General features: G+C 39.9%; 1 protein-coding gene across 1 annotated transcript; it reads left to right on the top strand.

The window, feature by feature from the left end:
* Nucleotides 1-1,778: 1,778 nt before the first annotated feature.
* Nucleotides 1,779-7,346, top strand: LOC107200505 (cytochrome b-c1 complex subunit 7). The gene is made up of 4 exons (XM_019005758.2): nucleotides 1,779-1,873; nucleotides 3,168-3,239; nucleotides 4,901-5,067; nucleotides 6,230-7,346. The coding sequence occupies exons 1-4, from the start codon at nucleotides 1,855-1,857 to the stop codon at nucleotides 6,305-6,307; spliced, it is 336 nt and encodes a 111-aa protein (XP_018861303.1). The 5' UTR covers nucleotides 1,779-1,854; the 3' UTR covers nucleotides 6,308-7,346.
* The last annotated feature ends 4,780 nt before the right edge of the window (nucleotides 7,347-12,126 follow it).

Here is a 12,126-nt window from a genome sequence, read left to right as displayed (position 1 = left end):
TCCTGGTAAGGTAGAAAGAATCACACCATTAATATGTGAAGCTCCTCATACAGAAAGGCATTTTTTCAATAGGTTACAAAGGTGTTTCCTAGTGAAGTGGGCTGCTGAAATTAGTGTCCTAAAAGCTGGTTATAAACGTCAAAAAAACCCAAAAAACCAGCAAACTTAATTTAGGCAAATTATAAAAAGAAAATAAAGCTGTTTTTGTCCCTGAAATCTAAAAGGATTTTTAGTTACTTTTCTCTTCCCCTTGTTCAGTTCCACCCCTCCATACCAATGAGATTTGTGTGGTTTTATTATAGAAGTAACTATATTAAAAGAGGCTATAGTATATATTATGGTGATAGAATTAGTCAGTTGTAAAAGCTGAAGTAAATGCTGACATTGTGCATCATGGGAGTATTGGAAATACTTAATCTTATCATTAAACAAAGCACATTAATATGAAATTATCAAATGCTTCACAGTGTATTTGGGAAAAATGAAAAAGCTGCCCAAATCCACATGCAAACTGCCTGATATTGTTTAGAAGTTTCCATTCAATCATTAAAAACAGTTCAGGAAATCTGAAATCATGATGTTTTAATTTGGATTTAAGCTCATTTATTGAAAAAGCCCCAGTGTTTTAAAACATTATTGTTGAAGCTAAAAATAGCAATTTTTATGAACACAGCAGAATAAAATTCAAAAGGTTAAATTGTAATAATAGGTGGGAAATAAATTAAGGCTGAAGAGATTTAAAGAATGAGAATAGTAGTGATCTCGGGGTTATGACGTTGGACAAATTCTTATTTATCCAAGTTAAGAATTTGAAAAATAATTTCTTTGAAACACATTGAAAAACCCCAGTCATTGTCTGCAATATAGCTGAGATGATCTATTTTGTCCTTTTTCTCATGTTTCCTGTTCCATTGGCCTGGAATGATTGCTTAAAATACTCTATTAAATAGATTGTTCTTGGTGGAGATGCATAACAAGTTTCATGGTGACTGAAATGTGATGAATAAGCACTTTCCCCCATTTCCTCCTGTTAAATAAAAGTATTCAAGTCCAATATGGTTACTTGGATTTTTGACTGTATTAAATGCTAATAACAAACGGCAAGCTTCAGTCTTGTAAAAAATGTTTATAGTAAAAATGTTAATAGGAAGTTGGTGGGTTCATATTGTTTGAGTTAACGCTAGTGCAGCAAATCTGCAAAAGTTATGTCTTACATTGTAACAGAAGTTATATTATACACTGTGTATATTTTGAATGTCTCAAACTTTGAGCTTTAAATTCCCTTAGTATTTTTAAATGTCGAAATGATTGCTGCCAGAGCTAAGCCAGTTTCTTTGAAATGTTAAATACACAAGCTTCTGCCGAAATAGCTGCCCCAAACTACGATGAAGAATGGAAGCAGAACATTTAATGGGAGTCCTAAAATGGAAGGGGAGAGAGGCTCGGAGACCTTTTTGAGGATCATGACAAGAACGTTGTGGCTTTATGATTAAAAAACACACCGCAAACTTCTGACTGAAGTATTTCTGGTCTCCCCTACCTCCGCACTTTGTTTCTTTCGGACGCTGTGGTCCCTTCCTGAGGGAATGGCTGAGCAGATGCAGCGATCTGTGCCTCAGAACGGAGAGCCGCTCACCTGGCGCTACCTGAGCAAAGAAAGGTTTCTGCTTCTTGGCGTGACCGATCGGTGCTTTGTTTATCCTGCTTTACGAAGCTCATTTTTATTTTTATTATTTTCAGCCCTCACCTATGCCCGCCCTCCCGCCGGGGCGCATGCGCCGGGCGGTACTGCCGGGCCCGCCCCGTCCCGCCCCGCGAGTCACCCAGGAGGCCGCGCGCCGCTCCGAGGTCAAGATGGCGGCGAAGGCGTCTGGTGAGGCGGTGGGGGCCCTGGGGGGCGGCGGGGCCGGGACCGTTCCTGTCCCCCACCCGCCCGCGGCGCTGGGCTCACCCCAGCCCGTGCTGGGCAGCGAGGCGGGCCCTGGCGGGGAGAGGGGGAGCCGGGGAGCCGCTGTGCACCGTGTGCCCTTGACGGGGACAGCGAGTGCCGGTTCACAGTGCCGGACGAATCTCCTCGGCGGCCCTCCCGTGGCAGCGCAGGGAGCCTGGCTGTCGTGCCTGAGCTTTCTGGGCGTAGAGAGTGCTCGGGAGCACTAGAGGAAGCCTTGGGCTGCTCTTGAGGGGCCTCGGGGATTGCTGTCCTGTGCCGATACCGACTCGACGCACAGTTAGTCTAAGGTTATTCCTTGTCTGGCCCTAAAGGACGAAGGAGTAACTAAGTAACCTGCTGAGGTTGTGCTCTAATGACCGCTAATGTTTGGGGGGACACGTGGTAACACAGGTGTCTTAAAAGTCACATCAAACAGCTCGCCCGCACTGCAGTGCCCGCGTTGTGCCGTTCTTGGCCTTCTAGATCCCTTGTTGAGATACGTGATTATGTGTAAACGCACCTCTGCCGTCCCAAACCACATTTGAAGGAAGGTGAACATGCTATATGTGGTGTGGAGGTTTATTTTTTGTCTTACTGATTTTATTGCTTGGTTGGTTTTTTCGAGGTTTTAGTGTGGATTTCGTGGTTGTCTTTGGCAGCTCTTTGAAAAAGGAATAGCAGTCAAGTGTCTGGAGAGGAGACTAGAAGTATAATATGTATATTATCTATATATATATAATATGTATATATTATATAATATGTATATAATATGTATATAATGTGTATAGTATGTATATATTATAGTATAATAATATGTTGGGCTTGAAGTCACATAGCAAAAGCCAAGGAACTTAGATGAATTGTTGGAAAAGCCTGGTGGTTTTGCTGTGTGTAGACTTTATGGGTTTTGGTTCATGTGCGTGTTAGAGTCTTAAGAGTTTTGTTGCTGTCTTTAATGAGGAATTGGTAGAATTTTTCCAAGTCTTAAAGCAGCCCAATATTCAAATTTAGTGAAACAGTTTAAACTCTTGTATGTAATGAGCAGTCTTTCTATCTGTTCAGTGTCAGTTACAGGATACTGAGACGTAGAAGGCAAGTCACACATTGTCAAATTCAAACTTGATCAAATGTTACATTACTGCATGTGTTGGAGGCCAGCAAACATTTGTGTACTGTCACAGTAATGTTTAAATGTTGAATTTTACCTTGCTGTGCAACTGATGATGGTCACATTCAGTTGCAGGAGGTGGTCGCCTGTTAGACAGGATTCGCAAGTGGTATTACAATGCAGCTGGGTTCAACAAACTTGGTAAGTGTTTCATTGAGTTTTAAAAACTGCAAATGTAACAGTTCTCAAACTAGTTATGGTTCATAGCTGGTATATGAACATGCATGTTGCCATAAGTCTTTTTTATCAAAATTAGCTACTACTTCTGTGGTGAGAAAAGTCAGTAAACAGCTTCAACTATTTCTGTTATTTTTGTGTTTGCTCATGTTCCAGTAAATTAACTTATAACAGCTAAGGCCAGTCTGGGGTAGTTGAAAACACTTTGACAAAGCAGTCCTGCAAACTCAATTATTTATATTTCCCCATCAAGTCACTTTCTGTGGCCAGTGTCTTCTAACCCAGGGACTGCCCTTGAAGCTGGAGAAGTTCCCACTGATAGTAGTCAGCCTATCTGCAGTACTTACGCAAAGTATCCAAAGTGCAAAAAAGGTTATAGTTATTCTGCCCTTTGTGTCAGCATAACTTCAGCTGGGATCACTCTGTCCTGCACAGTGGTGGAATAGGTGTGAAAACAGGGCTTCCTTAGGGAGAAGAGGGTCACTTAATGGTATTGTCTTCAGTTTATTCAGAGTTGGTACCAAATTTGTTTCAAACATTTAGATGGCAGAATGGCTCTTGGATGACAAGAATCTCTATATTTAGATGCAATTTATTGCTCACCACAATACAAGCAAATCTGTTAAAGGAAGTTAACATACCTGCCCAGGAAAAGTTAGAAAAAAATTACAAAAACACCTGTAAACAAGCCTTCCTCCAAAGATGCAGTACTTAATTCCTCTTTGATAATGCCTGTCTGCTGAAATTCTTACTTCTGCTGCTTCTCTGGAAATGCAAGTAAAAAATTAGAGAAGCACCAAACTTAATATAGTGATTAAACTAGCAGCAGTGCTCCCTGTGCCTTTGAAATAAATTACAAAACCGAAAGACTCAAAAGAAATTTTTATTTTATTGAGACACAATTGCCAAGTCAGTCAGATGAGATTAAAACCTTTAACCACAAGTCAGTAGGTATGTTGTAGTAATCATCTTTCATGATAAGATTTCATCTTTGAATGCTACAGAAGTAATACTTTGTTAATACTGAGTCTTACAGAAGGGTTGGTTGAGTTTCAAGAATCCTTTGTGTCACAGAAGTTGTGGGAATGTTTTTAGTTTTGAGAAGACTGGGTGTTTCTCCTGATTTAACGTGTAATTTGGAACTCATGCACCAACATAGAGCTGCAGATTTCTATAGCTTCATGTAGTCAGCAGAGATCTGGTCATGGCAGTTTAGAGAAAAAGTCTTCAGTACTGAAGGAGTCTCATCTGTGGCTGATTTTAAGCTCTCAAAAACCCTTTGCCTGAACAGTCATCTTAAATGGAGATATAAAATTAGATGCACATAAGTTCACCCCTTAGATCCAGAGTTGTTTTTGTTCTGTATATGTATATTCTCATGAAACACATTGAGCTAAATACCTATTTTCCTTATTCCTCTTTAAGAAAAGGAGTAGAAAAAGTAAATAGAGTCTTTGAAAGTCAATGTTTAGGATTGTCTGTGAGCAATTAGTGTCTCTCCTGGATTGGTTTGGTTTTTCTTCATAGTATTATACTGGAAGTGTTTTGCCCATGGTACATGTGCCAATCATAAATCTTACTGAAGAACATTTATTCAGTGATACTGTAAATTCTTCTTGGTACAGGGCTATTGCGAGATGATACATTGCATGAAGATGATGATGTAAAAGAAGCATTAAAGAGACTTCCAGAACATCTGTACAATGAAAGAGTATTTCGCATAAAGCGAGCACTGGACTTAAGCTTGAAACATCAGATCCTTCCAAAAGACCAGTGGGTGAAGTATGAAGAGGTACGTGCATGGAGTGTTTCCAAGGTGCATGTCTTAAATAGCACTGCTAGGGCTGCTGGTTGGGAGTTGCATTTTCTGAGGGGACACATGTTTGCATGTTCTTTACAGTGAGTAAATGAGCCCGTATCTCATGGAATACTTCTGGAAAACACTTTTGATTGCAGTTTTAAAATGTTTTTCAGTACAAATTACTGAATTTTTCTCAAAATGACAGAAGTTTAAGCTGCAGCTCAGAATCACAACACAGTTTGTGTTTAGACAAAATATTTCTTCTAATAAGCTGACAGATAGAGATACTGTGTAAATAGCTTTAGAATTCTTAAAAAAGGTCTCCTGCTTTTCTGATTAATTTCTTAATCTTGCAGAAAATCTCGAGCCAAAGCTTTTATTGATGAAGGTGCCAAGAAAGAATAATTTGAAGGGAAATCTTGCATTAAAATAAGTGTCATCTTGTAATTTAAAAAACAAACTGCACTTTCCTATTAAGATGTAACTAAATTTTATTTTTTGGTAGTGAATTGATTCACAGACTTTGCATCGCTGTCCACCACAGCTTTCTCCAGATACCCGACAGAGAGGGATTTTATTGTTAAACTCTTGACCATAGGAGAGTATGCAGGTATTAATGCATCTCTGAGTAAGCAGAGGCTGTTTCTTGTGGTCTCATAGGTCATACTTAGGTAACTGCTACATTGAATAATGCATGGTCACTTATTTCCTCAAGCAGCAGTTTGGTTTGTAAGCGTTAAATGTGGTCAGGGTGTTCTATCAAATACAAGTTTACTGTGCTGGTTAGAAATTAAGCTCAAAAAGAGATTTTCTGGAGTATTATTGTTGGACTTGGAACTAATTAAAGTGGATCTTGTAATTTGGGTATCTGCCAAAAAAACCACTCTTTCTAAAGGCATAGCTGGAAGCATCATTTTGCCTGATGAGGCATTAGGCATTATGATGAGGCATTAGGAATTAGTGGTTGCTTCAGGAGAGAACTTGTCATTGCAGACCTGTCAAAAGTTTACCTTTTCAGGGTAAGGAAGGCTGGATTTTTTTGGTTTTTATTTTTTTCTTTATAGGTTGGTGTTTAGTCAGACCTGAGGAGGAATGAGAAACAAGTAGTTTGTAGGAATTGCTGTAAATTTGAATATATTCTCTTCTCTTTCAGGATCACCCTTATCTTGAACCATACCTAAAAGAAGTAATCCGTGAAAGACACGAAAGGGAAGCATGGAACAAGAAGTAACTATTGAGCTACTTCATGCAAATATCCAGATATTTCTGATATTTTTAAACATTTGGTTATAGAAGTCCACAGGGAGGCAATTGTAAGGCTGAGGAGTACTGTTTCAGCTTGTTCATTGAGTCTGATCGTCCAACTAAAATAAACATGTCAAACTATAAAAATCTTGGAAGAGTTCTTTCTAAATGTTAAATCTAAAGCTAATGTTCAGATCTTTCCTGTGAGCATATATATTACACATTAGCTTAGTGGTATGCAGTCTTCATTCCAGCTTTTGATTCTTACTCTTTTAATCATACAGCTGTTTTCTGCAGTAGTAGAATTAGGTAAGAAGTGTTCAAGGCTTTTGGTGCTAGTTGCTCTCTAAGTTGAAAACAATTTGGTATTTATTCATCACTTGTCACTGTAGACAATGATACTGAACCAGTGTTTGATGTTACAATGGTATTGTGAGATAGCAGAATGTCATGTTCTGTGTACCCAAACAGATACATACTTTAAAAACAGAAAATATAGATGATTCCTTAATCATAAAATATGAAATGTTTCACTAACTTTATACCATATACATTGTTAAGCCTTAAAAACTATTTTCATGTAAACCATAATGACTGTCTCCATATTTTTAAGACTTTTTATTCTTCAAAGAGTAAAAGTATTCTGATGTGCTTTAAAGAACACAGCACTTAACACAGTTAACTTGTGTTTTTTTCATCACCTGAAGCATGCTCTAGTTTTTACTGGTTGCTATCCAGAAAATACTGGCCCTTACTGGCTGAAGAACTGGAGTTTAGTCTTCTATAGTTTAATGGTAGTGTGAATTTGAGAGACATACTGGTATAAAGCATGAAGTTCAGAGCCTGTTGTATAACCTGGCTGAAGTACAGAATCTTGCATGATGGCCTCAAGGTTTACTTTTTTCCCTTTTGTTGTGCATGCTTGTCTGCCAACTGCAACATTCGCTTTACCAAAAGAAAAAGGAGCAAACCACATCTGCAGTTTTGAATAGGTACCACCAAATAAATAAAATATTGGATTAGAAGCTTTTAGCTTTGCTCATCACTCTGTTACTAACCTTCACCTGCTTGCTTAAGTCCCTTGCATCTGTAGGATGGATACAGTGATCCCTCAAAACTTGACAGCCTGATGTTGCAAAACAAAATTCTGCAAAAATATCTGTATTGCCAATATTCCTCTAAAGTCTTTGTGGAGATTATATTAAAAATTTGAGGTTTCATTTTTCTCCTATAGCAAAATCTAATGATTGAATCATTGGAGTCAATAATTTGAATACCTAATTTGATGTATTTTTGGGAACTTTGATTTTCTTCCAAGAGACAAATAAGGCATGAAGTTTCATGCTTCTCTTTATAGAATTATTAGTTTATAGTTTTCAAATGAAATTAGAACTATTTCAATATCTCAGAATTATATTAGAAGACCTAATTGCATAGTGAAAGTAGTACTTTAAAAGCATAGCTGGTCACATTTCTACAAAAGCTAGAATTCTGTGGACAGACTGTCTGCTTATTTGACCACAAGTTTGGATCAAGAAAAAAGTCACTCGAAAATTACTTGGTTTGGACAAAAGGGTTTTGTTGGCATAAGGCACTTAAAAATAGGCTGATCTTTGAGTGAAGTGCAAAGCAGCCGTGCCCCAGTTGGCCTAAAGCATCTGAAATCACTGACCCCTTCACTCTCAAATGTAACATCTTGGAGTCATAGGTGAGTAGTAGAAGTTAATAAAAGAGTCTTCCCAAGTGATCTTTTGGGCAGCTCAAGGGAGAGAGGAAAAAGGAAACCATATTAAGGGCTTGCCTGTTTGCTGAAGCCTCATTTAAATGAGTTTTCAGGTGCTTCTGACTTGGATTGATAATCTTTAAATTTCCATAATGTGCAGTCTTTTGAAGTATTTTGAAATATTTACTATTGTCTACTTGTATCTTGGAAGGCTATTAGCAAGGAAAATGTTATTTGCCATTTTTTGGTGGAGATGGAAGTGTATGTAAAAATGGTGAGGAATAGGGAGGAAGGAGGGTGGTGTAAGAGTGGCATATGTTGCCTGGGAACCAGGAGCTATAGCAGCTTTGTGTTAGAGACCAAATTCTTTAGGATATGTTATGTGAGATTTGTATGCTTCTGCTGCTGGCTAGTGAAGTGAGTAGCTTGGGAGATGTTTTATATTTCACCCTCTGGTGTTCCCCTCTGTGCACACTGAGTTGATGAGCATTAATCTTCGCCAGGAGACATGGGAGTTGTCTTGTATGTAAGTTTTGAATCCTGCTGGTGACAAGCTGGAGGGTCAGCATGATTCCAAATTTTGAAGGGTTGCAGTTACACTTAAAAATATCTGGGATGGGAAGGAATGCAGTTGCAAAAATGGGGTTTCAGACCTGCAATTTCATGATTCCATCCCACCTGTCTCTCTGTGGGATCCTGCCCTCTGAATCATCCTGGCCTATGCAGCCTTTAGTTTGCTACCTGCAAAGTTGCCTCATTTTAAGGAAAAGTTTAAACAGTAAAGGGGATCAAATGGTTAGAGGTGAAAATAAAAGTCTGGTGAGGAAGGATAGAGCATTCACCTTGGAGAACTGGGATTTCTTCTGCCGTCACAAGGTTCTTCTGTAATACTAAGCAAGGCACTTGGTTCACAGAAGCTCCATAAGAATTTTGCTAAGTGCTTAATATCCCCTTGCTTGGAGCTACATCTGCAGAAGTGCAGAGTAATCACATTTAAGTCTAGGTTCAGTTTATCAGTTCTGAAAATATTAGGTGCAAGTATTGGTATTTATCCATACACACAATGGTTACTACAGGTGGTGGTAGCAGGAGCAAATTTCACAGGGATTCTCACAATTCATATTCCTCTGGTGGTAAATGCAAAAACACTTATATAGAAGATGATATATTTGTGTCCTGTACATGGTACTTTCAGAAAGGATGAGTTGTACACTGAAGAGGATTGAAAAGAGCTTCTGAATGAGAAGTGTTGCCTACTGGGTAAAATGTGAACCTCAATTTAAGGTCATACCATCATGTACAATGCAACAGTGAATCTTGCATCTCCTTATTCCTGATTTTGATACCTTCATCTTGGTTAATGTAGATTTTTGGATATAAATTTTATAGGGATTCCATAAATTACCGAGGTATTTTTGTAGTTTTTAGTTCACTACATCTGAATGATATGTGTAAAATTAAGAGTCTAAGGTGACATTGCTAGTCCTGCAGTTTGATGATGGCTTTGGCTTACATTATTCATCATTTTGAGGAAACATGTGCTTCACTTGAAGTTCTCTTTATTAAATACATAATGAAATATAAGAATACATTTTGATTGCTGAAGATCATGTTTGCTATGTCAGTCTGATTTCTTTCAATTTTGAATTGGTCAACCCCAAAACAATGGATTTTTTTCAGCACGGTAACAAGAAACATATGCTTGTTTTACATCCAACTTCCATCTGAAGGAGAGCTACAGCAGATACAAGTCCCATAAGAATTTTTATGAAACATCGTGCTTGTCATTTTGATGGAAGCGTTTTAGCATTAGTATGATAAACGCTTTCTGACTTGAGGCATTTTCTCTCTAGATAGCAAAGGTCAAAGATGACCTTCAGGATTTCTCCACAGTGTTGGCGGTTGGTTTTCCTGGACTGAAATTGTGGCCAGGACAAGGGCTGCTCCTGGGCAGCAGAACAGGCAGAGGCAACCCCTCCAGGGTGATACCATGGTGACTTCACTTCTCATAGCCTCTCTTAGCTGCTCTACAACCCAAAGGGGTAACATCTTGAAAAATTGTAAGCCATGAACTTTGTTAACAGTTTGTGTTACCATCTAAATATCATTGAATGGGGCCTGATCCTGAAAAGAAACCTGTTTCCTCAAACTCCCCTGCAGACCATGTGGAGCTGTTAGCTTCCTTAAGTGTCAAGAGTTCCTGACTCACCCAGAACCTCTGGTGGTGTTGCTGGGATGAGGTGACAGGCAAGTGTGCTGTCCCAAGGTGACAGAAAGCATCTGCACCTCTGCCTTCTGGGCAAGGTGCTTGTTAAGGTATGTCTGGAGAAGGAGCCCTCAAAGCCTTCTGCTCACTGGTGATTTAATGCTAGCTTATGATGGCAGCCCACCAGCTCAATTCCTTTTCCTTCACAAAAGGTATGGATTCACAGTTCCCTTCTCTGTGAATGCTTACATATTTTTTACATAATATTTACTGGAGTGCAAGAGGGACTATTAGTCCTTTTGGCTATCTCTCTTCTGCTATGAAAGATCTGATAAACTGTACCAGGAGACATGAGGACTCAAATTGGTTGGTTAGAATTTTTTTCTAGGATGGTTTATGATGTGCTTCAAAATAAGGGCAAAGCCTGACTCCACCTACCTAGAGGCACTTGCCTGCTGGGGCAATTAACTTCTGCCCTGCTCTCTCCTGAGCCCTGGCGCTGGATTGGGGAGATAGGCCAAGGACCAAGTGAGGAATGCAGAGTGGGTGAGGGGTTGAGGTAGACCCAAGATAAGAGAATCTGAAGGAAGTCTAAGGAAAATAAATTCACCTCAATCCCTTTTGCCTGCTTTGGAGGTGCACAGTGAGGATGAGGTGGAGTTGATGCATTTATGTGCAAACATGTGGTTTAATGCATTTTGGGAAATGGGACCACTGAGTATGAGTATGTGGAGAGAGATATGATGTGGTTTGACAAAGGCAAGGGTGCTTTTCAAACCGCTGCAGAGGTGACACCTGTGTGTCTTAACTTTGGGAATACCAAGTTCATGGTAATCACTGAGGCATAAGTTTTCCCTAAAGAATATTTAAAGATCATCCACTGAACCTTATTGTGAGTGGAATCCAAGCTGTCCTTGCCCTGCCTCCAGGGTGTCCCAACATGGCGTAACCATCCACCTGCTTTGGCCCAGCCTCATCTGTTTCTTTCACAAAAACCAGAATATCTTCAAGAAGTTATCTTCACAGTTACAAGGTAGGTCTGAGTTTTGAGCGCTCACATCTCTACTGCATAAGAGAAGCACTGGATCTTTCTTTTCCAAAGCCTAAGCAAGTGCTGGAATTGCTGTTTTATGAGTGTGCTGCTTTGGTTCCTGTGCTGGGAAAGGATCTGGACCCTGAAACCCGATCAGAAGGAGGTAACTCAGCACAGCTGGGCTGTGCTCTCCTCAGCCCTTCCTAAAGCGGTTCCCCACTGGCCTGCATGGATCTGGTTCTTTGTGTCTAAATCTTCTGGATTGCAAGGGGAGGCTGCATAGTGAGACATGGAGTTAAACACTGCTGCACTCACTATTCCAACACCTAAGCCCTTTTATGAAGCCTCATACTCCCACTGTGGCCTAGCAGATTGAAACGATTGTTTATAAGCAGCAAAGTTCAGAGTCCAAAGCTCAGATCTCTTCAAGGCACTTCAGAGGGTTTTCTGTCTGCAAGTTGAGTTCCCCAGTGGAGTATTAGTTTAAAAAGATACTATTATGAAACAGTCATAAAAGCAGCTTGATCTGTTTGGTTTGTTTCAATTAACTACAAATTCTCCAAGTTCTCTGTGTGTCTCGGCTGCAGTGTCTCGTCCTGAAGAAGGTGGATGAAAACTCCATCAATGTGCAAGCGGGCCCCCAGCAGTGCTCGGCACTCAGCCGGCCTGCTGGAGCTCACCACGCTGTCGTGGCAGTGTAGAGGTGGCTCTGATAAAAAACAAGATGCATCCTGCTGCCAGGTGAGGCTTGGCTCAGCTCTGTTCTGTGCACTGCAAAAGCCAAGGTACCAGAGGAGGGGTGAGATCATCATTTTGGGGCTCTATGGAGGCAGTTATCCCTGC

Source organism: Parus major, chromosome 2 (assembly GCF_001522545.3).
Source record: "Parus major isolate Abel chromosome 2, Parus_major1.1, whole genome shotgun sequence".
Taxonomy (NCBI): Eukaryota; Metazoa; Chordata; class Aves; order Passeriformes; family Paridae; genus Parus; species Parus major.
Note: the sequence above shows the minus strand (reverse complement) of the source record. Positions and strands in the feature narration are given on the sequence as shown.

Excerpts from the sequence above, each read along its gene's own strand:
- LOC107200505 (XM_019005758.2), top strand. Across the intron at positions 3,240-4,900 it reads AGCTGGGTTCAACAAACTTG|GGCTATTGCGAGATGATACA; the intron begins GTAAGTGTTTCA and ends TTCTTGGTACAG. Across the intron at positions 5,068-6,229 it reads AGTGGGTGAAGTATGAAGAG|GATCACCCTTATCTTGAACC; the intron begins GTACGTGCATGG and ends CTTCTCTTTCAG.